We start from the raw sequence: 24,862 nt of genomic DNA, 5'->3' as shown, positions 1-24,862 counted from the left end.
AGATATTACACGTTCTTCATAATCGAATATTTCATTTATGTAGTATTATTTAACAAAAGTAGTAATGAATGTAAATTTTGCTCAAAATCCTTTTCGAAAGGAGAAGGCGTTAATAGCTTCATATTTCTTATAAATCGAACAAAAACACACACATACAAATATCAATCACTATGAAAATATGAAACGTACCTTATTTGTTCTCAAGGGGAAATACTCCACAGTCTTCCATCATTTCGACGAAATTGTATTCATTAGATTCCTCATCTTCATCTTCGTCTCCGCCAAGACTTATTATAAGTTTGTCCACATTTTCCTCAAGAAGCCCTTCCTTTAACCACGCGTCATTTATTACTTTTCTGGTATGTTGGACGGCTTTCTTCCAGTCATCTGCGGACACATTGACAAGAGCTTCCTGTGTGAGAATTGTCACCTCATTGATTTTAAAAGTTTTGTTTTTTCTGGCCACATGTCCCTTCACTTGCGCCCAAATGAGTTCGATCGCATTAAAGTGGCAATGATAGGGTGGCAATCTTAGCACTTGGTGACCACTTCTTTTCGCAAGTTCATCCACGTAATATTGCGGGAACCGTGGCTTGTTTATGTTAACAAGCTCGATCAGTTCAGCTTTCTTCAATTCGTGGGAAGCCGGGATGTCATGGCGCAAAAGCCACTGAATAATTTCATCTTTTTTTGTGGCCATTGTTGGAGGTTTATCTATTTTCACCGTATGGTACGGAGCATTATCCATCACGATGACACACGGCCTTGCTAAGTTAGGGATGAGCGATTCCTCAAACCACTTGAAAAACCGAGCGTGGTCCATGTCTTCGTGATAATCGCCCGATTTCTTAAATCAAACAATAATGTAGAATTTGGAATGAACCCCTCGCAAGTGCCAGCATGACACAAAATCAGTCTTTCCCCTTTTCCTGTAGGAGCTGGCATCGTGCCTTTCGTGGTGTCGTCAGTTCACCCTCGCTGGGTCGAATGACCTGCGTTAACCCAGGTTTCATCCACCCACACAATGTCTTCGAAATTTATCTTTCGCACTGCTCTCAAGAAACGACATCGGGAGGCAACGATGTCTTCCCTCTCCATCAAAATAGTTCGTCCGGTGTACTTCCCCCAGCGAAACCCTAAGTTATCCAGCACCACCCCAAATGAAGTTTTACCGCCACTGAACAACTCCTCCTCTCTTAACGATTTCACTATTTTCCCAAGGGTAGGACGCTCTTTCCTGGCGTAATACCGATAAATATGCTGCCGGATTGCGTCCTCCTGAAACACGTCCAGTTTGGTGACAGGTTTGTCCCGTGGTCGTTTCTTACCTGGAGTGGATATTGTGGCTGCCACGTCTGTCACTTTTCCTTCCCGATGGACATCACGGTAGTTCTGCTAATTCCCAGAGCCGCTGCTGTTCTCCCAATCACTTTTTTAAAGGGAAGCAAAGGGCCATTATTTTCTCTTTCTTTTTCAAAATAATCTCGCACTGCACATACTAATTCACGGGTCTGGCCACGCAGAGGAATACCACGCCCGACAACTTTTTTTCTTCCGATTTCGCCGGTGTATTTGCGATAGGGTCATCCATTGTAATTCAGTATAAACTGGTTGGGTAAAATCACAGATACAAAAAAAAAAAAAAAAGCACAAACAAACCGCACAATAACCCCGAACTTTTGCTGTCAGGCATACACTTGGCAACGCAGAATACCACGAGAATTCCCAATCCGAACGGCAACTGGTCAAAGCCGATTGGTTCAGCGGTTCACGTGACCCTCCCTGACTTTCGACAGAAAAGACAAAAATAGAATTTCCAAGTCCAAACTCTAGCCGGAGCGGCTTTAGTTGGTAGATTGGCACTGTCTGAGTAAGCTGTTTGATCTCTGTCTGGATATTCTTGATATCTTCGGATTTCAGTATGCGATTCTCAGCTCCTTTAATATTTTTCAGCTCCAGTGATGTAGGCAGATTGGCTACAGTATTCTGCAAAGACTCCAGGGCTGATTTCACAGCATCCAACTCAGTAGCATCAGCCACACTACGCATAGCATCTTGGAGCAGGGCTATGTCTGCCTGAGTAGGTGTGGATTGTTGTAAGATTTCAAGCTTTGTTTGGATATCATCGATCAAGTGATGAAAATGAGATAGCTCAGATTCAGTGTTGAGGTTTTCAAGTTTGGTGATCTGTTGCTGGACACTGACAAGGGTGTCTACAATACCAGGTAGGCGAGATTCTAGAGTTTCTTGTACATTTGTCAGATCACTTTGTACTGCTGCTATGGTACCCTCAAGATGGCTTATGGTACTCTGAATTTTTCCAAAATCTTCATATGTCTCGAGTTGCAGCTTGATGTTGGCAACACTACGAGTGATAGCACTCAGAGCATCAGAAGATGGTAGGTTGTCCATAAAATTCTCAAGTGTCTCGATTTTTTCTTTAACCTCGGCTATGGCATTGTTCAGAGGGTCCAGATTAGGAATCTCCAGTGATTGAATCTGTTCTTTTAGAGTAGAAATCACTAGATCAAAATCTTCTTGTGACTTTATGATTTTGACAGTTGTTTGGAGCTGTGTCTGGATACTACCAATCTGCTGTTCTAGTTGCTGTTTCAGTTGCTCAGAGTTGGTAGCCTGAGTCTTAAATTTGGCTTGAAGAGCAGCCTCCTCTAAACTTTGAAAATTATCTAATGTGGCCAAGTCAGTATATTTCTGAAGCATCAATTTGAGTTCAGTCAATTTTAAGAAGAGGGTCCATGCATTGTGATTGTAAATTAGTAATCTCAAGTTGAAGACTGGCATTGAGTGTAGTTTGTAGAGTTTGTAAATCACTTCTTAATTTTTTGACTCTGACATCAAGCATCAGAATCTCATCACTGTGATCTTCGCGCCTTGTATGCCCAAAAATATAATTTGGCATTTTGATTTAGTAGTTATTTATTATAGAGTATCTGATTCTTAATTCTATAAAAAGAGGTATAAGCTTGTCATAGTGTCCCGGGACCTCAATATATAAGCAGTCACCGGCAGAGACATCATACACAGTACCAGAAACCATGTCCGAGTGCTTTATCCTGTAAATATTTTTGCCTACTGAAACGTTGACATTACCTCGGGGGTTGTAATAATAAATTGTAATTGGCCACCTACAGGTAACTGGTAGTGGTTTAAGTTATTGTTAAATATGTACAATGGTTTACCTGTTTTATCATCAACATCTGTAAGTATGCTGTTCAGATGAATAATTAACAAACCACTTAGTTTAGGTAGCATAGATTGTATATCAGGAGAGGGTGCTGGTGTTGGCAGGTCCATAATAGCTTGTTTTTTGAACCCAAATAAGTTCATCGGCATGTTTATTTATTTCAAATCATGCTCTGTGATTGGGCATTGATTGCCACTTATCAAGTCACAATGACCCCATGGTAAAGTATGTATACCACATGATAAAATGCATCTCTTATCGTCATGTGGGTCCAGAGCCACTTTTCTTATAACATTTGTGGTCAACAAGTGATCTTTACTCTGGATTCTTCATTCTGATGTTCTGATTGTATTATATGATTTGAGAAAATCTTCATAATCTTTAAATTGGAGCTCTTTTTCTACAGTTACTCTACCAATGCCCTTGGCTTTTTTGGCAACAGCACCACTACATGTTTCAAAGCTGTACATCTTGGCCCTTAACCCATCAAATCCTACAATAACATCGCCAAGTGTCTCGTATTTTAACTTGCCAGGCAGCTTCTTGTTGTAGGTTTGAATCTTTGGATGTTCACTGGTATCAAAATATTTAAGCAATGCAGGCTGTGATATATCTTGATAGACATCTTCTGTCTGAATATCAAGGATAAAGCTATCTGTGTCCATGTACATCAGTTTTACACGATCACCATAAAAAGGCTTCAGCACATCATAATAGAGCTTTAGCGTGTGTAATTTGGCCAATTCTAATATCACAGCCCCTACATAAATACGCTTATCAAACTTAATCTTTGTTTTTTTCATATTAAAGAGTGCCAGATTATCATCATAAATTCTTCTGTAATTGAAGTTGGGCTTTGCTATCAATTTTTTGCTCTGGCTGGGGTCAGTAACTAATTTAACATCAGTATGTTTTCTGACATTTTCTATGGTTTTACCATACACTGAATTGACCATCAATTTGAACAACGTCTTATCAAATTGGGTTACAGCAAGTGTTCGATGCTCTATGTTTGTATCGATGTATTGCTTCAACCATGTTGAGTGCTTAAACCTGAAGACTTTGCCAACCTTGGTCACTTGAACACCGTGATGCATCAGGAACTGGAGGTTTTTGTAGTATATGGCATAAGCCTGTTTTGGTTTTAGAGTCATCATTAGTTTCTTTTGTTTAGAGCCAGGTGAACACTCGACCTCAGGAATTGGGGGCAGATCAGAAAACTGGTTGTGTAAATTATCAGGAATTGTCAGATCAACCTCTAAGAATAGACCATAGTCACTGTCATCAAAGTCCTGAAGATCCTCAATATTGAAATCTTTGACCCACTCAAGCCCTGCATATGGCAGTTTATCCATCATAGCATAACCATACAGGCTGTTGGCATCCACATAAAGTATATAGTTTGATGGCCGTGCTGGATCATAATCAGGAATATATTTGTTGTTGGCTCTGGCATATCTCTGAGAGCATTGCACCATGCCTCCTCGTATACATTGTTCCATAAACAGATGCATGTCCTGATCCTGGATCAGATCCAATTGCATCTTAGTGTTCAAAAACATGGCAGACCATGCTATGCCCGGAGCACTGTAGAAATAGATTGGATCCAGCTTATAATTTTCCATCGATGATTTTCTAAATGCCTGAAGTATATCAGCTAAGAGAGTCACATCAAGTTTCAAGTATGCCTTATGATAATCACCAAGTGTCTGGCATTTTAAGTTGGTCCACATCAACTGGGCATGGTGATAATCTTCATCAGTGATTCCGGATGCCCTGAGTTTACTGTAGAACTCTTGTTGTGGTGGCAGAGCACACTCATGAAATTTAGAAAAATCAGTAACATAGTCATATGGGTATACACTCTTCCGCCTAACTAATTTCAGGTCCTGATTTGGAAACATAGCACATGTGATTTTGAATTGATCATCAGATAATTGATTGGCCAGAGTAGCCAGGCTAGCCGACAGAATTCTGTATGAATCAAGAAATCTTAAGTGAATGGGATCACCATTAACTTTAATTATCTTGCTAATACCAATATATTTTTCATCATATTCTGCTAAAATATTTAAATTCTGCTTGTCAAACTTCTTGTACCTGATCAGATGATGAAAATCATAATTGGATGCCCCGTGACAAAATATCGGAACAAATTTTGGTCTCTGGATCTTCATATTACAGCTATTACACAGGGCCATTTTGAATTTACCATCTGTATGGGAATGGTGATGCACCTTGATATTTATATCTGAAAATTCAGAATCACATACCGGGCATTTTTCTGCATTGTTGAAATCTTCAATCTGATCCTCTGTTAAAGGCAACATAGGTTTTGATTTTAATAATACATTAGATGCTATGTAATGGCACTCATTTTCTATTCTATGTGCAAATTCTTTGATGGCATCTGGTCCCATGTATAAATATTCTTTACTAACAACACCATCCTGTACAACCACATAATAAAAACTAGAAGGTTCCTGTAGCTGGTATGATGTACTTGAAGATTCATCAGGATCTGGGCTGCATAATGCAAGGGGTTTGAGGTTTGATTCAAAATCACAGACTATATATGCTGGCTGTTCCAACAAGGCTTCAATTTTTTTGAATTTGGCATTTTCATTTGGTTTAGGCATAACCATATGAACAGGTTTATGGTTGCCACAGTATTTCAGATGCTCAACTAACTTGTTTTTAGCAATTTCTGTATTCTGTTCACGAACACCATTTACTATTTTTTGACCATCAAATACAGTCAAACATCTTTGACACAACTTGTATATTGTATTACATTTGTCTAGTTGTTTTCTGACTAAAGCTTCAAGACTGTGTATCAGATCATAATGGTATGTGCCATCCTCTTCAATTAAAAGCAGAATCATCAGCAAGTGTACTGATTCTGAGAGGTTCTATCAAGCAATTGCCACGACCAGTAGAACAAATAAATACATTAATAGATAATGGCCTGCCATTGATATCTCTGGCCTTTTTTCAAATTTATCAATATTCTGAACAGACATTGGATATTCTAAGCCCTCCATAGCATCATCAAAATCATGTTCATACTGTTTATAATGACTTATTCGCTGTGGATGATCTAAATCTGGAAACAAAGCTGCCAATATACTCCACAAGAAGCTTTTTTGGTCATCATTTTTTTTAAAAGTTGACCACAGCTTTTTTGTGTCTGATATTGTCAGGTAATGGCTGATATGTAGAACCTTGTAGTGGGCTGAATTCAGAAATATTAATATAAAACTTGTGTGGAGATCCACATAGGCTCCAACCCGATTCCTTAGCAGCAAACTCAGAGTGTTTGATAAGCAATTGCTCTATCAACCTGCTTAGTATTTTGTCTGAGTTTATATTTGAGTATACAGGTACAGTTTCTGTTATGTGGGGCTGTGTAAATTTTGTGCCATTTGATTTCTTATATTGTGTATACAATTTGAGGGATAGTTTATAAGAACCATTTTGTGCATTTAGAATAGCCTGCACATCAGAATTTATACTGTTCAAAAAATTATTAATGTCACATTTTGGCTCTGATACAAAACAGTAATCACTAAGTTGACCATTAAAACTAGTATGGATAAGTGCATTGCGCGGCTGCTTTGCTGGTCTAGCATTATCGGATGTATTAAGCTTCCTTTTTAGACCAGATGTAGATGGCTGTGATGAAGTAGAAGGCTGTACATAACAAGTACACTTATGCCTATTGTAATATGCTTTGCTAAATATTTTATGGCAATTTGAGCACATTTTAGTAGGCTTTCTGCATTTCTTAGGATCACAATTATGCCGGTGCCTAGCCCAATTAGAACTAGATATATTTTTATTACACTGATTGCAATATTTCAAGTTTGGCATTTTTATTGTTTATTTATATAAAATTTCTTAGGCCAAAAAAAACAGAACTATGGATAGTATGCCAAAACAATTATAACAGCAGTTAGTGGCTGAGCGGGTGCTCTAATAGCCAGACAACAGCAGTAACTAGGCTCTGGTGATCCCCAATGTAGAGTAGTTTTGCTCTATTATGCTGTTGTATAACAGACTTGAAATTAGTTGGGTACAATTATATTATACCAAATAGAATTAACACAATTGTTATCCAAAAAGCCAATCAGGGAGGCCCACACACTCTACCAGGTATCAAACCCGGGAGCCATCAGCTGGATATCAGCTTTGGATCTGCAGTGAATATTCTCAAAGTCTCACGTGTGGAGATATTATTCTGCCACATGTATTTCAATCTCACACACTCTACCGAGTATCAAACCGGGAGCCTCTTGATTACAAGGCATATAAGCCATGGGGCTAGGCCCACACACTCTACCAGGTATCAAACCCGGGAGCCTCTTGATTACAAGGCAATAATACCAACACTTTGCCATCAGGGAGGCCCACACACTCTACCGAGTATCAAACCCGGGAGCCTTTGATTACAAGGCAGCAAGACTAACACTTCACCATCGGGGAAGCCTCAAATCCGGGAGCCTTTGATTACAAGGCATATAAGCCATCGGGACTAAGCCCACACACTCTACCGAGTATCAAACCCGGGAGCCTCTTGATTACAAGGCATATAAGCCATCGGGACTAAGCCCACACTCTACCAGGTATCAAACCCGGGAGCCATCAGCTGGATATCAGCTAATACAGTCGAAGTTGGACTTTGGATCTGCAGTGAATATTCTCAAAGTCAGTAGCGTGTGTCAGGTCTGCATGAGAGCATGCAAAGGGGTAATGTCCTTTTAGTAAGAATTTGCCCTAGAATTACACAGAAATATCAATATGCCCTTCCCATGCGTGCCAGAAAGTGGAATATGAAGTCCCAAGCCTGCATAATTTATTTCCAGGACAAGCAATTCATCGATCTCCCCGATCGAAACTGTCTAGGCGACAGACTGAAGTATTTCTGAGCTAAGTAATTAGTGCAATTAGTAAGCAAGCAGGTAACAGTTCAATTTGCAGCCTGCCTTTGTCTAAGATAATCCTGTATTGTATTAGATCTGTAAGTTGTTAGAGGCACCTACATGAGCATTTTTGGCTTAGTTTTAAGTGTAGCCATAACAATATCAAGAAGACTATATTATTAGCAGGCTTACAGACAACAGACTGACAGATTCAGCTTTTGTACACATGGAAAAATCAGTCTGTTGAGGCTTCTTCATTTGTACACTGTAATTCTTCATTTGTACACTAGGACTTAAGAGTCTTTGGATTTAACTGTGTAGCACACTTGGGCAATTGACTCATATAGACATCTTGCATTTCATGTGATGCCTATGTCTTGAAAATAATGTCACTCAGGTTGGCACAATTCTCCCTGAAACAAACCTCTGCACGTCGACGTCATAACCTTGTGCAGCATCTCTAGCGGTGTAACTGGAAAGTCTCACCGATATGTGACCATGCTGACAGACCTTCTACAGCTAGAACTGCGTAGGCTCGATCTTCATAGGCGCCTTGGTAAAGCCGTGGTTCCAGCAAGAGGGTGCCATAGCTCACATCGCGGAGATATCTTCGTGGGATGTTTCCAGGAATGATCATGTCACGTCCGGATGTGATTTCTTTTTGTCGGGGTTGTTGAAGCAAAAGGTCCGTTGGATGACTTGGAGTCCATTCGAGCTGCAATATAGCAAATTCCGCTGGAGATGTTACACAAGGTTATGACTCCTTGTTCACTCCGGCAGTTTGTTTCTTTATACAGCATATTTGCAGAAGATGCAATGCAATATACAGGTGTATAAAACACAACTTCTTACTAACTTCGTTGACCCTGTACGTCGACGTGCAGAGGTTTGTTTGAGGAAGAATTGTGCTCACCTGAGTGACACTATTTTCAAGATACAGGCATCACATGAAATGCTTCTGTATGTACTTTCCAGTCATGTAAATGTTTTCATTGTTATTCTGAATTGTAATATAGATTTTGCAAATATAAATCGTCTCAATATTCTGTATTTAAAATGGCGCTGATTGCGTTCTACCCCTAAACGTAGCGGCTAACGTTGTCGCCTTGTATTTAAGCGTGCTTAGTGTTTGATTACTGGTAGAGGTATTGTGTTTTTGAAACGGAGTATATAGCGTATGCTTCATCCCGATTAGCCTATCCAGTCAGTGACGGCGATTAGGGGAGGAGGGGGCAGTTGGCCCATACTTTTCTCGTCGCCACTGTATATAGGTATAATGTGTATGTAAAACAAACAAAGAATATGGCGATCATCGAAAGGTCAGTTTGGCAGGCTTGAGTCTCCCTGATAGCTAAGCGGATAATGTTGTGGTCTTGAAAGCAAGATGTTCCAAGTTCGATTCCCGGTGGAGTCAAAGGGCACAGTGATTTGCATCCAATGTTAACAAACAAGATGGCGACCAGTGTATTGAGTGGCTCAAGTCGGATTCAAATTAATGTTATGACATTTGAAATGTTATATTCTGAGAATACTTTAGTTTGGATTATTTATAATATGAACTGTGTACAATAACTGAAACCAACATATAAAATATAATAATAAAAGTAAGAAAAGCCAATGTTAGTAATAAATACAATTTCAAGTCTTAATTATAAATTCAAAAGAATATTAGTAATTCGTGTTTATTTCTCAGCCTGTTTTCAGTCATACTTGGTCATGCTCTGGGCGGAGAGGAATACACACTACCTGCTGACTATAAAAAATACACTGTGCCACCTGGTGAAAATGGTAAACACTAATTACTTAATTACATATTCGGGGCTCGAAATGGAAATTTTCACGAAACGGAACGCTTTGCTTTCGTTAAGATGTAGTCGTATTTTTTGTGTGATTAACTACTGAAATGGTGTGATATATAGTTAATATTAAAATATTTCCATATACATAAAATAATACAAAATACATTAGACGAGAGGCTTCTGGAAGTTTCACTTTTTTAAATTTAAGTCTGAGGGAATTCGTGAATGGTAGTCAGATCGCTCAAAAGAGGAAATAAATTGAATTAAATGTACATATCTTCAATACGTTGTGTTAATAATATTTATTAAAAAATCAATTTGTGTAAGTGAAATATATTTCCATGTTGTTATTTTGGTTGTGATCAATGATTGCATTTTTCGTTGACTTGAAATTTTACTGTTGCGTTAGTAAATAAGAACAGCTAAGAATGAACAACAGAAAAGTCAAGAGAAAAGGAAACACTGCAGGTTGTGTGCTGGTTGTAGTACAGTGGGATCCACTAGTATTGCTCCTCAAATTGTCAATGACTATTTTCATTAATTTTTCTCTTACTTCTTATGTGTTTTTAAGCTATGGATTTTTATGTGCTGGTGCAGAAGTTGTCAACAGCTTGTTTTAAGTTTTCTCTTAAATCTTGAAGCTCTTATTGGGTCAAATAAAGTGATGGACAATTTGCACGGTAATACTCATGGATCCCACTGTACCAGCGCTCCGTACTTGCCTCCAACTTGGGTTCTGATAAACCCCCTTGCGCCGACAATACATTTCCATGAATATAAGACGCGTATATGAATGCTTTAATAAACTAACTAACTCTCTAGCCTTCCTAAACCCGAAGGTTTATGGCTGCAGCAATGCAAGCCTTCCATTTGTCCCTATCCTGAGCAAGATCAATTCAATCTTTTCCAACCTTACAGGTTCCTTTTAGGTTCATCTCAACGTTATCCCTCCATCTTCGTCTTGGCCTTCCTACAGGTCTCTTACCATCAGGTTTCCCAACAACAATCCTGTACACTCTTCTTTCCTCTCCCATTCGTCCCACATGTCCTACCCACCTATTCTCCATTGAATTATTCTAATAATATCTGAACAGGAATACAAATCGTGCAGTTCTAAATTATGTAACCTACTTTACTCACCTGTCTCCTCATCCCTTTTAGGTCCAAATATTTTCCTAAGGATTTTATTTTCAAATACTCTTAATGTATGAATGCTATTATATGCAGTATTAAATAGTATGAACAATTTAGTTCACATTGAAAAGAAAAGTGTAGTGAAATATCTAAAATTAATAAATAAGTAAATAAAATAAACGAACCGGAACAGTCTTAAGTCATTTCTGACGAGACGAAACGGGAATGTTTCAATCGTATCCTCCCGTTTCGCCTTATTGCGTTTTTACCCCCTCCCCAATGCAATTTTGCGTGATTTATGTGACACTAACTTTCTAAGGAGAAAAGGGACATCCCATTTCGCCTTACACACAAAAAGATTCCCACCAGGGAATATTATCGACATGAAGGGTAATTATTATTAATGTAATAAAACACCATGCTATATATATATATATAATTTTTAATTATTATAAACGGATTTATATTAACTGTATTAGTAATTTTGGTAGTATTTATCCCGACATTTGTAAGAACAAATTTTAGGTTAGGTTAGGTTAGGTTAGGTTTCTGTGTAAGGCGAAGCACCTTAGAATGTTAGTCACATAAATCACACCAAATTGTATTGGAGGGGGTGAAAACGCAATGGCGAAACGGGATAAGGCGAAATGGGCCGTAATCGTTTCAATTATCGTTCAAGGTTGACCAAGACTTTTATTTCTAGACAGGAAATATACATACATAGAAGCACCAAACTATGTCAGTTTTTCAAAGTATTCCCCCTAGACATCCAAACCACCGTTGCCATCGTTGTGGAAGTTCCTTGATGCCTTTGGCGTAGAAACAAGTAGGTTGGTGTCGTAACCACTGCAGGACAGCGTTCTTGAGTTCCTCATCTGTCTGGAAGTGCGCCCCGCCCAAATGCTCTTTAAGAGCCTCAAGAAAGTGGAAATCAATGGGAGCTAAATCTAGATTCTGTGGTGAAACCTCCCTGTGTGTCCTGGCATTGTCATGGAGAAGACTGACATGTTTCGACAACATTCCAGGTCTTTTCTTCCGAACGGCCCCACGTACAGCACTTTGAAGCAGTGTTGAGTAATACTGGACCTTAATTGTGGCACCCTTCTCCAAAAAATCCACATGTATAACACCTTTCATGTCCCAAAAGACAGTTCCCAAAATCTTACCGGTAGACGTGTCCGTGCCGTTCATTTGCTACCAACTCCCACCCTTCACTGAACTGTTGGCACCATTCGTACACTCTTGCCCGTAACAGTGTTTGTTCACCATACTGTGCTTGCAGTCTACGCCAAATTTCAGCAGGTTTCACCTCCTCCTTCACGAGGAATTTCATTATACACCGCTGTTCCACAGCAACAGATACACTACTTGCCGCCATCTTTGTTTACATTACTGCGCATGCGCCAAATGCGTCGCAAAGGATCATCGTTACTCGCAAGGAATAATAGTCTGTCCTGCCGAAGTAATGCAGCACTACATTGATTCATTAATATTTTACGCACGAAAGTCTTGGTCAATCTTCAACGACCCTTGTAATTTACAAGGCGATTTGCAAGTACCTAATATTCGTAAGACCACAGCCTCGGTGACTAGGTGTGTCTCCTACTTCCCATATCAATACTAAATATCTTGGTTCGAGTCTTGCTGTTCCTCTACACGTATTCTCTCGTCATTGAAAATAAGACGAAATAGATAAGACATCGATCTAGCAAGTTATGAAAGTAGACGATCTCTACTTACTATGCTACATGGACACTAATCACATATCCTGAAAATTAAGACTGCCATTAAGTTCTTAAATGTACTTGTAATGAAGAGGTGCCGGGTTCCATACCAGGCGAAGGCACAGTGCACAGTGGATCGGATCCCACTTTAAAACTGTAGGTCCAGTTCCGATTAGCTTATCTGTGCATAAAGTGGACTTAAAATATAAATTCAAACAAACAAATTTCCTAAATAACGTAACTTGACTCACCCTTGCAAAGCCTTGATTGGAAAATAAAATACTTCATAATTGTTTTTTTGTGCAAATGTGTTAGGGCAACCAAATTGCATCACACGAATATTACTGAAACTTAAGAACGAACCTAGGACAATTGCGATGAAGCCAAAATCACGGACAATTGCGATAATTTGTAAATTAATTTGTAAATTCTACATTTTGTGAGTGTTAATTTCCTCATTTTCGGAAGCAATGGATCGGGAACAACTGACCCGGAAAAAAACTTTCGTTATCAAGAGCAATGGATCGGGAAGCGATGGAATGGCAGTAAATCGTTTGCTTCATCTGCTATGTTACATCTGAAAGTTACAAAGGAAAATATAGAACAAATACCTAATGATACGACGGTTTCATTTTAAATGTAACTTGTATACTGGCAATGAATTTGTGTCTTTGAATGTATTTGGTAGCATGTTAAATAAGCGCATCACATTACCCTCTTATTGGTACAATGTGTTATTTTGCAGCTCAATATGTAAGTTCAGGGCCGTATCAAGGTTGGTGGAGGCCCCTGGGCAAAATGTTTGGTGGGCCCCTCCCCCCTTTTTTTTCTTTTTTTTCCTAGCTCAATATGTAATCCAACAATTTTCAGCAGTTAAAATGTTGAACCTGATTTTAGAATCAGTAGTCATTCACAATCGAACATATCACAAATAGGTTTGCAGGGAGAATAGCGCAGTAAAATAAAGTTACAGGACGAATATTGTAGCGCTATAACAGCAGTAAAATTCTGCGTCTAAATGTGGCTGTTTGTCGTTCGTGTGCTTCAAGCCAACTCTTCCATTCGAGCCCTTGTACTCATATATACGGATCTCTTTCCTAGAACTTCGACATAAAACACTTTAAAATCGTCTCAAAATCTCTTACCGAACTACTAGACCAAGAGGTATCAACATTTACACAAATATTTTCATGCAACATTTCAACATATACCCTGAAGCTATGTGAATTTCAAGTAAAACGTTCACACGTCGCCACTGACAATCCATGACACTTGAACAGCAAGGGAACTAAACTGCAATAACCAAAATATTTAATTGATAGAGTAGCAGTATGTTTCATTATTGTTAGGAAATGGAACAGCATTGCCAACTTTTTACGATTATTTGTTAATTCCGTTATTCAACGTCACTGTTCTTCCTATTGAAGTTAATCGCGATGATGAGAATGAAAAAATGATAAAGCGCTGCTTAAAGTTAGGTGTCCCGTAGTTCACTGATGCACCGAGAGAGACCTCTAGTATCTCCACAATTTTTTTCCCTAGAAAAACTTACAGTTCCAATACGATATTAACGAAAGATAGTTATGTACTTCGTACGATTATTTATTATCTTAGTCGTATCTGAGAATTGATTGTTTGAATAAGTTTGCCTTATTTCCACATCACAGCCAAATCAATCCATGGTATAAAGTATACTGATCCTCTGACAGCTGTGTTACAATTGGATCCAGAAGAGTGTAGACATGCGACAATTTTGAAGTTTTGTTTATTTTTAAAATACAACTTCTTATGTAATTTTTCACGAGCATAGCCATCTGGTTAAAAGATTTTTTGGTGGAGGCCCTTCACAGTTTCCTTTTGGTGGAGGCCCCGGGGCAATTGCCCTAGTTGCCCATAGGCCCTGTGTAAGTTAATAGTCTTTACCTTTGTATTGTAGGTGTGTAGTCTCTATTTGCTGTGTATGTATTTTGACAGTTTTGTGTGAGGGTTAGGATTTCACATGGAACTGGCAATAATGGTTTGTATATTTACGAAAGTAGTTACAGCTGCAGCGATTTTTACATCGCAGCCTTTCTATCGATGCTTTCGCTATTCGGAGAAATACATAGATAAGTATTTTAGCATAATGATCATAAGACGACCACTTATTGAAATTAAATAAATTTCATTTAATAACAATTTGATAATACGTTCTACTTTTATCTTATTTCAGGGCCACTTCTAGTTGAAGTATCACTAGGACGAATTTCAGTGGCGAAGGTGATGGAGACGGACAGGGTAAACAACTAAAATTGTTAACATTTTCCGGGCATAATCGACACTAACAGATGCCGAGGGTGGTTGGGGGATGGGGGTATGGAGTATGCAGGGCCGGCCAGCCCTAGGGGAATGTGAGTCCTGGGACATTTAATATATGCGGGCCCTATGGCCAGAGTTTTTCAGAGATTTGAAAGAAATCAGAGGTTTCTGTTCCTTAGTCTGAACGACAGATGTCCCGTATGATTACAATATAAAGATTATTACAATTAATAAACAATTAATTTATATACAGTAAAATGTATCCTAACGGACACCTCTAATTTACGGACATTTTTAAATCCCCTGGCAGAAGTACATGGGGATTAATGGCAATATTATTACTTCTAAATAACGTACATTCTTGGACGCGGACACTGAAAACTACCTCCCCAACGCAAATAAAACTTCTTAATAACGGACAGCCTGAAAGAAAACGGTCGGAATTCCTGGAATTCGACACAACAATGCCCAGTATTTCGAACTAGCGTGCATTGTTTCATTTTACACCGAACGTATTTATTTATAAAAGTGCAGACACTAGACAGTATTCCTTGTGGTTATCTTGAGAAGTGTGTGTTACTTTTTCTACGATGTCACAGAAACGCAAACCTCTGACTTTAAAGGAAGAAGTTGAAAAATTTGTAATGTGTGTAGGGATACTTCAGTAAATTTAAATTCACCGTATGTAGTACTGTATTTTGTTTCTTGAATGTAGGGGAAAAAGCATTATGTTCGTAAAGTTCGTACTGTAATATGGTTATCCAATTGTGTAACATCCTACACTTTTTTCTGAATAGCGGACACTTCGTAATAACGGACATTTATTATTCCCCCTGTTATTGAGAAGTTTTACTGTGTGTTTCCTATTATTTCCTAAGAGCAATAAGCAGAACATGTTGAAGTTCAAAGCCAAGAATTATGTTATTGAGAAGTTTTACTGTGTGTTTCCTATTATTTCCTAAGAGCAATAAGCAGAACATGTTGAAGTTCAAAGCCAAGAATTATGGGAGGCTAATAATAGTTTCTAAATTAGTATTTCTTTTCATTTCCGATGTGTCACTGGTCCAACGTTCGTTATATTTACTTACAAAACTGGATGTGTTCAGCATGAAATTATTATTTCAGGTATCGCAGTGCTGATGCTTTTCATATTGAATTTACATCGTTTCACATAAACTAACATTTTCATTTTATAATTAAAGGAATAGTGTGTATTGACTAGTATCGATTGAAGCATTTCAACATGATTTTTATATAAACCCTTTGTTTAGAATATAATTTCAATAATTTGATTTTTCAAAACAAGCCAGAGAAAAACAAAATTGGTTGCATTATTGGGAGTGCACGAGTTGCCCCTCCCAAAGGCAGGCAATGAGGGTGTGTAAGAAGTCCTCGAGACCCTGCGACAAGTAGATAACATTCGACCAAATGTTAAATATATAATTGCTGTTTCTAACCCTTTAGATTCAGAAGTGGAGATACGCTAAAATTTCAAACTGCGTACTGTTTTGGTACACTGTTTTCAAATACAGTTTATCCGTATTCTAACAAGGATAATATTTTGAGTTCCAACAATTGTCCGGTGTCCTTAGGTTGTGTGGGTCCACAAAGCAGGCTTGAAGTATGCTGCTGTCAGAAGTGACGGAAGTCGGATTAAAATTCACAGATAATTGAGTTTGGACACCAATTAAAAATCAACCAGTAGATCATCTACAATCTATCCGACCTATTTCTGGAGCAACGAACGAAAGCAAGTCTCTGCTCAAGTAGTGACGCGAGACGGCTCCACCAATGAGCACGTGAGAGTGAATGGGATTGCATGGAGAAGGGAAAGCGACTGCAGTTACCAGCCTTCGCAGAAGCGTATACTGCTTCGCTATGCCCACTCAATCCCCCCCCCCTTCTCTGCTATGCGTGGCCTTCTCCAGAGATATCCGGGATAGGGTATACACAAAAGCACCCATGTGCAGTACAGTTCACAGTGTTGCAATCTGTACCCCATGCGCCTAACGGGGAGTTGATAAAAAAAAGTTCCACTTCCATATTCTTGTAACTTCATCAGGTTCAAAAAAATTTAAAAGCCTGGATAACTTTTTGGCTCCTTTAATCCATCACTAAAATGTGAATTTATTAGATAATAAAACAAGTAGTTGTCTACAAACACCAATCTTTTTCATGCATTTTTATTTAACATAATATTATAATTTAGGCTGGTGAGTTTGGATAAATTTTTGCGTTTAAGTTTAAAACCTTAACTAAAGTGAAACGCACGAACTTACAACAGCTTTTGGTTTTGAATTTATATTTACAGCAAATTTTTACAGACATTACTCTGTACTACGAGTGGGTGGACAAGAGAATTAACATCACATCTGATAAAGGTAAGAGAGAAGAGTTCTCTTTAAGCCCTGAGGAGGCAGCCAAGTTGTGGAGAATCTTTCCTTACTGCTTGGAGATGAAGAAACTGCTCATCACACGAGGGGACATAGACAGAACTGTCACGGTTCTGAGAACAGACAAATCAGTTTGGTACTTCTTAGCGTAAGTTTATTGAACTGAAAATTTAATATATTATATTAAATAGATCCTCTTTATGTGTCTGACTGTGTCTATTCTCTTTATTTTAATTTTTTTTTAGTATATCATCCTATCAACGAATGAGCGTCTTTTTTGTGTTCTATACACACTTATTCAACTTTTGTTCATGTGACCTAAACTTCAGCTACCTAATATCCATCAAAAATTACGTAAAACCCAGAGCCCATCGAAGCATCAAACCCGACATTACTCGGAGGCTATTGCATAAGATAAAATTCCGTGTACAGAGCCTCTTGTCTGATGTCTGACATTGTATAGTCGTAATTGCGAACAGTTCTAAATTTGAACAGTCCGAATTGCGAATACTTGCAGCCTGAACAGGAACATCCTCGAATGGCTGTATCCTAATTGCGAACACTTTAGAGCCTGAACAGGAACAACCTTCAATGCTGTGTCCTAATTGCGAACACTTTACAGCCTGAACAGGAAGATCCTCGAATGACTGTGTTCTAATTGCGAACACATTAGACCCTTAACAGGAACAACCTCCAATGCTGTGTCCTAATTACGAACACTTTACAGCCTGAACAGGAACAACCTCGAATGGCTGTGTCCTAATTGCGAACACTTTAGAGACTGAACAGGAACAACCTTCAATGTTGTGTCCTAATTGCGAACACTTTACAGCCTGAACGGGAACATCCTCGAATGACTGTGTTCTAATTGCGAACACATTAGACCCTTAATAGGAACAACCTCCAATGCTGTGTCCTAATTGCGAACACTTTACAGCCTGAACAGGAACAACCTCGAATGTCTGTGTCCTAACTGCGAGCACATTGTCTGACTTTGGACCTGCAACTTCTCACATCTCCTCTGCCTTTTTAACAAAGTTTTTTTTTTAAAAAGTAACTCAATTCCACACTAGAGACGGGTTAGTACCTTATAGGGCACAGTTGGAACGTAAAAAATTGGACATGGATAAAGTCGTCGTTAAAGTATATATAATTTTATCATAGGAAGTGTGGCCAATTCTGTATACGATTACATACTGCACAATTTTTAACTGAAAAGAGCTTTGTATTAAAAATACATTAACGTCAATTAATAATATAATTAGTAACTTTCACCAAAATTTCATATTCAAATTTCAGACAGGAAAAACATGCTCTCACAATTTTAGGAATATCACCAATCTTTCTCCCGCCCCCGTGGCGGAGTGGTTAGCACATCACGCTACGACGCGATGGTTCGAATCCTGGCCTGGGCACTGATGTTTGTGAGTGTCCATTCATCAATTTCATCATGTCATCACTCATCCCCATCATCGCAAATTAGCCAAAAGTGGCACAAAAAGCGAAGTAAAATAAAGCAAATAAATTTTAAAAAATCAAACCAATCTCCCTCATTTTTCTTACTGCTCCTTGCCATCCTTACGTTCAATAAAACATAATTTTTCTTCTGTTCTACTCCTTTCAGGTTTGTCTCCATTCTAAGAATCATGCCATTTGACTTTTCTGACTCAGCCTTTAACCTTTTTCTAAGATCTTCCACTATTGGTTGTAATCTATCTGTAGGTATAACTATTGGCACTAAAGGGTTTTCGAGAAATGAACACAGGAATGAATGTCTGATTTCTTGGACAGACTGAAAGGGTGAAATGATTTACAAAGTAGAAGACCATGATAAGTCAGTCAGGTTAGCTATTGTACTACCTAGTCAAACCAGCTGTTCCTCTGGGTCACAATACTTATTTGTTTTTTTAAAAGAAAAAGGGTTTTCAGTTGCATGTGTTTGCAATTAGAACATGGAATTATTTCTCACTTTTATGTGTTCGCAATTAGAATATGGAATTATTTCTTCTTACTTTTATGTGTTCGCAATTATGGCATGGAATCATTTCTCACTTTTATGTGTTCGCAATTAGGACATGGAATTATTTCTCACTTGTAAGTGTTCGCAATTAGGACATGCAATTATTTCTCACTTTTACGTGTTCGCAATTAGGATATGGAATTATTTCTCAGTTTTATCTGTTCGCAAGTAGGACATGGAATTATTTCTCACTTTTATGTGTTCGCAATTAGGACTATTTAGGCGTTGTTTGCAATTAGGACACAACCTCTGACATCAGTTCGCGTAGTTAATTTTAATCCGAAACATTGGTGCAGTATTATTATGATATAAATAAAATATTTATCTTTTTCAGAATTCTCCTGTACTCCGATTGCGAGTTTGATTTCTCGATGTACCCTTTTGACGTCCAAAGATGCCAAATTAGTTTTACTCCAGGTAGGACAGCATTAAATTAAGTTTCAAGATTTAAAAATTAATTAGGAACTCATACAGTGGCGTGCCCAAGAGTGGGTTTGTGCTGTTCATACCCCCTCCTTGGTCTAGCATTCCTTATAAAAACGTCAAAGGCAGGGAAAGATGGCAAAATTAGACGTGACAACTAAAAAAAAAAATATACGTAACTCCTTCCTTTCAAAATTCCTGGTCACGCCACTGAACTCATATGAACTCTTATATCTTATCATATTATTTACACAAATAGCTCATTATTCTAGTGGCGTATTCTGAAAATTTAAACTGGTTTTCCACAACAATTCTTATTTGATGTATGTATTTACTATACAGCCCATATAATTAATTAGATGCAATACATAAAACACGAACAAAGAAAGGAAGCAAGAACAGAGTCCGACAACCTCAAAATTTCCGGCTTTCATAAAATCTCCCTCTTTACCTATCATAGAGGGAAAGGTCTAAATATGGCTCCCCCTTTTCATGTTGTCATTTTCGGAGGAAAAAAATAATATATCAAGCACCTTCCTTTAAAATGCATATCTATGAAATATATACTTAAATGTAATAGCATGCTAAAGTATAAAAGGTCTCAATTTCTTGTAAAAAAGAAGCAATTTCCAAAAAATTGTAAAATGATGTATTTCAAAATTGTGGTTTAAATATGGGCTACTAGTGGCAATATCACAAAAAGCAATTAAACAAAAAAAACAGTCATTTATCGCTAAAACATTATAAAAATAATATTTATGAATAATCTGTTGTTCTGAAAATCAAGCGGAATGGGAAAAATCGAAATTAAAAAAAACATCCAAATATTTGTTGAAAATGTGATCTCAACATTAGACCTCATGTCATAGCCCATATTTAGATCATCACGCTATTTTTCTTCTTCAATATATTTTCGCTAATATCATAACCTATATAAAGCAGATGAGAATTCAGAAGACGCTGAGTTAAAACATACCTGCAAAATGTTTTCGGAGGTCGCAATTCTAAAACAGCGTCCAAGGCCGAAACTAACCACCACTTTCTCCTGCGAATTGGCGCCGCAACCTTTTTCCTTGACAGATAACCAGTTCCAATAGCCTCTGCCAGGCTGCAGCACCCAGCAGCGCTGATAACTCCAAAACCCATATTTAAACCTTCACCCATATTTAGAACTTCTCCTCTAATATTGGACCTGAATTTCCCTTCACAAAGGAAAATTTTCCTTCATGTAGCAACACTCTCTGCCAAGCACAGCGCAGAAAGCAGGAAGAAACAAGGATTTTTCTCCCGCCAAAATATTGTTTTAAATGCAATTGTTGTGCAATAAAAAAAATGATATAGGCTAACTATAATTGGCATAAATTAAGCATATTACAATAGGGAAGGCATTTAAAATATATAAAACGTGTATTTCAATGATTGCATTTGAACGTAAGATTAAAGTACAGCATGTTACTTTATTCCATTTTCTTGTTATTATTGCCTTTTGTGAATTGTCAATTTGTATCCTGTTAATAACACTAATTTCACAATCAAAATTGTCATATTCGCCATTACATCACATTTATTACACAACGCAACAAAATAAATTTATACAAGGGAATTTTCTGTTGTTTCCAAACCAATAGGTGATTCTGCAAGTATTTTCAATGCTCATCACGAAAATGGCATCCATTATTTTCCATCACGTAAGGATTTTTCACAATTTCTCAATCAAAATTCTCATATTCGCCATTCCATTACACATATTACAGAATGCAACAAAAAAATTAATGCAAGGGAAGTTTCGGTTGTATACAAACCAACAGGTGATTCTGGAAGTATTTTGAATTCTGATCATGGAAATGACATCCATTTCTTCCCATCACGTCAGGATTTTATCCTAGGTCAGGAATTTTCTCCATGTCAATCAATGCACCATATTATAACATTGAGATTTGGGCATTTTGTGAAGGAAATTTTCATGAGCGATTTCAAAAATAAAACTACGTAATCAAAGTCCACCCTGCGATGCCAAGGGTCCCTGATTCGAATCCCGCTCGGGCTTGGTTGTTTGTGAATGTCCATTCATCAATTTCATCACTCATCCCCACCTTCGCAAATTAGCCAAGAGGCACAAAACGCAAAGTGAAATAAACTAAATCAATCAATCAAAGTCCACCCAACTTTCATGCCAATGTATCATGTGAAGATGCAAGGTCGATTAAATGCATACAATTCTAAATGCATTCATGGTTTAATTGGAGGATTTGTATTGCAGAAAATTAATATTTTACCACCAACTAAACAAAGCCATCTATTGAGAAAGTGATCGAACTACACATTGTATTGTAAAATTAAGGCAGTTGGGGTACGTATATTGCTGTTTCCTGAAGAAACTGGACGTGATGGGTAAAATTGGATTTCATTTTTGGAATCAGCATGCTGAAATTATTCAGAGACAACATCTACGATACATCCAAACTCATGTCGACCAGTGTAATAATACTAAAAACAAAAACCTGAGGAAAAACAGACTTAAGATTGCATTGAGCAATAATGTCTTCTTCTGGAGCTGGTTCTACCTGTCAACTCGAAAAAAACTCAACCGCAATTGTCACTAGAAATTTTTGCACAAACTCTTAAGTCAGGATTATTTGTAACGTGGTGGTTTTGAGGCTAAACTGATCAATTAGCGGACTTCTCGACATTATGTTCCCGATCACGTGAAACCAAAAGTATTTAACAGTAATAAGCTGACTGGCGTAATGGCCAGATTACATAAATAAATAAAATCGAAAGAAAGGAGCAGGTATACGCTACCGTGTAAGGTTTATCAGAATGTATACCGCAGTAGTTAGATAGTAATTTTACAGGCATTTTGAATAACACTCGAGTAATTTGCATAGTAATAAGTTCAATGCGGGTTGGTGTATGGGTTTCGGACGTCCCAGGACACAATGATAGGCGTCTACCTCACCGAATACAGTTTTCTGTTGGCGGGAAAATAGGAAAACAGGAGAGGAAATCAGTGTTCCGTTCGAGCTCAAAACATTATCACCACCGAGCACTCGAGTATTTTGCATTGTTTTCAGCCCGAACACGATACTGATTTCCTCTACTCTTTCCCTATTTTCCCGCCAACCGAAAACCGTATCCTGTGAGGTAAACCCCGCTCTCCTTGTATTCTGGAACGTCCGCAACCCGTATACCAACCCGCATCGAGCTTATTACTAGGGACGTTCAATATATAAGTTTCCCTGTGCTATAAAATATTGTATAAAGCAGTGTCATTAAAAAGAAGCACATGGTTGACAAGCGCCATCCTTCGTCTACAAGGAACAACAATCGATTCGTTATCAGACGTGAAGGCGCATGCGCTCAAGGGCGAAAAGTAAATGCTTGTTCGGAAAATACGGGCTCGCGTCATAAGGAGTTAAGAAGCATGGATGCTAAGGGTGTTCTGCTGATGGACTTTTTGGAGCGAGGAAGAACAATTAATGCTGACCGTTATTGCCAAACATTGGATAAACTGAAAAACGCAATTCGACATAAGCGACCAGGTACTCCTGTCAGCTGGTGTCATTCTTCTTGACGATGACGCTCGCCCCCAGTCAGCAGTGCAAAGACAACACAAAATTGAAGAATTGGGGTGGGAACGGCTGCTCCACCCTCGATACAGCCCCGATTTAGCGCAGAGTGATTTCCATATTTTTCCGGTGTTAAAGTCTGAATTGCAAGGTTACCGTTTCGAAACAGATGAAGAAGTGAAGCGTAATGTGACAGTAGTGCTCAATAGCCAGAGCCCTGATTTTCTTGCAAAGGGTATGGACAAATTGGTGCAACGGTGGGATAAATGCCTGAATCTCTATGGGGATTATGTGGAGAAGTGAGGAAGGATCCTCCTACACATCTATGTATAGTTTTCTAATGTATCTTAAAAATAATTTTTTTTACAGCATATGGAAACTTATATATTGAACGACCCACGTACTATTCATATTACTCGAGTGTTATTTAAAATGCCTGCAATAAAACTATCTAACTACTTACCGCCGTATACACTCGACTACGCTACAGGTACCCACTCATATTTCTATTCTAGGAGGTCCACTAAACAGTGTGTTGATGCTCCAGTGGGATAGCAAGACCAAAGGACAACACTGGACGTTCGCTCTTCCTCTCTTCGAAGTTGAGATGTGTGCAGTGCCGGACACAGAAACTTTAAAGATCGGTAAATCAACATTGAACAGGGTGTTCCTGTTAAAAATAGCCCGGTTCCGATCAACAGTTACTAGTTACGACTGTGCGACGCCAGTGTCTGATTGTGTACTGATGACCTTGAAGTACCTACCACGGTTCACGTCACAATGGACTATTCCATTTTGCTGTTGCAATGTAGCTGTCATTTGCCTCGTAGACAAATATCTTTGAGCCGGGCTACTTTTAACTGGGACACCCAGCATATAGTAAGCGCTGGAGTACGCAGAAGGGGGCTGATGGGGATACAGGCCCCATCCTATTTTTTTTAATAAAATCGATGTTTTCAAATAAAAAAAACCAGAAGAACTCGGGGGAAAACAGAGTGGTAAATGAACCCATCCCTCTTTTAAATGATCCCCGATTGCCATATTTGAATATGTATAGTTATAAATGTATGAAATATCTTATTGTTAAAATCGCCTCTCTAGAAAATAAGCTATATGATTGTACTCTCCACCTATAAATTTCCAACCCTCGCCGAAAAAAAAATTCTGCGTACGCCAGTGTTTTATAATGTGTGTGTGTTTGTATTAGGGTGGTTCTCTTTTAACAACTGTTGAATTTCTTTCCGGGACGTCCCCTCAACTGACACCGTTCTTCAAATAAACCATGTAAAATTTCAATTAATTCGAACAATGGAAAGGCAAAGCAGATTCTAAGACCTTTAGGCTTCTTTCAAGAATGCGATAACCCAGTCAACTA

At 38.3% G+C, this 24,862-nt stretch overlaps 2 protein-coding genes across 2 annotated transcripts in view; one reads left to right on the top strand and one right to left on the bottom strand.

The window, feature by feature from the left end:
* Positions 1–190: 190 nt before the first annotated feature.
* LOC145999250 (uncharacterized) lies at positions 191–823 on the bottom strand. Its single transcript, XM_083136186.1, has one exon. The coding sequence runs from the start codon at positions 821–823 to the stop codon at positions 191–193; it is 633 nt and encodes a 210-aa protein (XP_082992312.1).
* Positions 824–1,081: 258 nt separating this feature from the next.
* Positions 1,082–24,862, top strand: part of LOC145999249 (glycine receptor subunit alphaZ1-like) — a 50,818-nt gene continuing 27,037 nt past the window's right edge. The window contains exons 1-4 of the mRNA XM_083136185.1: positions 1,082–1,222; positions 17,394–17,623; positions 19,830–19,912; positions 24,003–24,131. Coding sequence (XP_082992311.1) covers positions 1,082–1,222; positions 17,394–17,623; positions 19,830–19,912; positions 24,003–24,131 — 583 coding nt within the window. The remainder of the gene's footprint in view (positions 1,223–17,393; positions 17,624–19,829; positions 19,913–24,002; positions 24,132–24,862) is intronic.

Source organism: Lepisma saccharinum, chromosome 15 (assembly GCF_977018435.1).
Source record: "Lepisma saccharinum chromosome 15, izLepSacc3.1, whole genome shotgun sequence".
NCBI lineage: Eukaryota > Metazoa > Arthropoda > Insecta > Zygentoma > Lepismatidae > Lepisma > Lepisma saccharinum.
Note: the sequence above shows the minus strand (reverse complement) of the source record. Positions and strands in the feature narration are given on the sequence as shown.

Bases quoted from the DNA above. Each gene is read 5' to 3' on its own strand.
- LOC145999250 (XM_083136186.1), bottom strand. From the start codon at position 823: ATGGACCACGCTCGGTTTTTCAAGTGGTTTGAGGAATCGCTCATCCCT.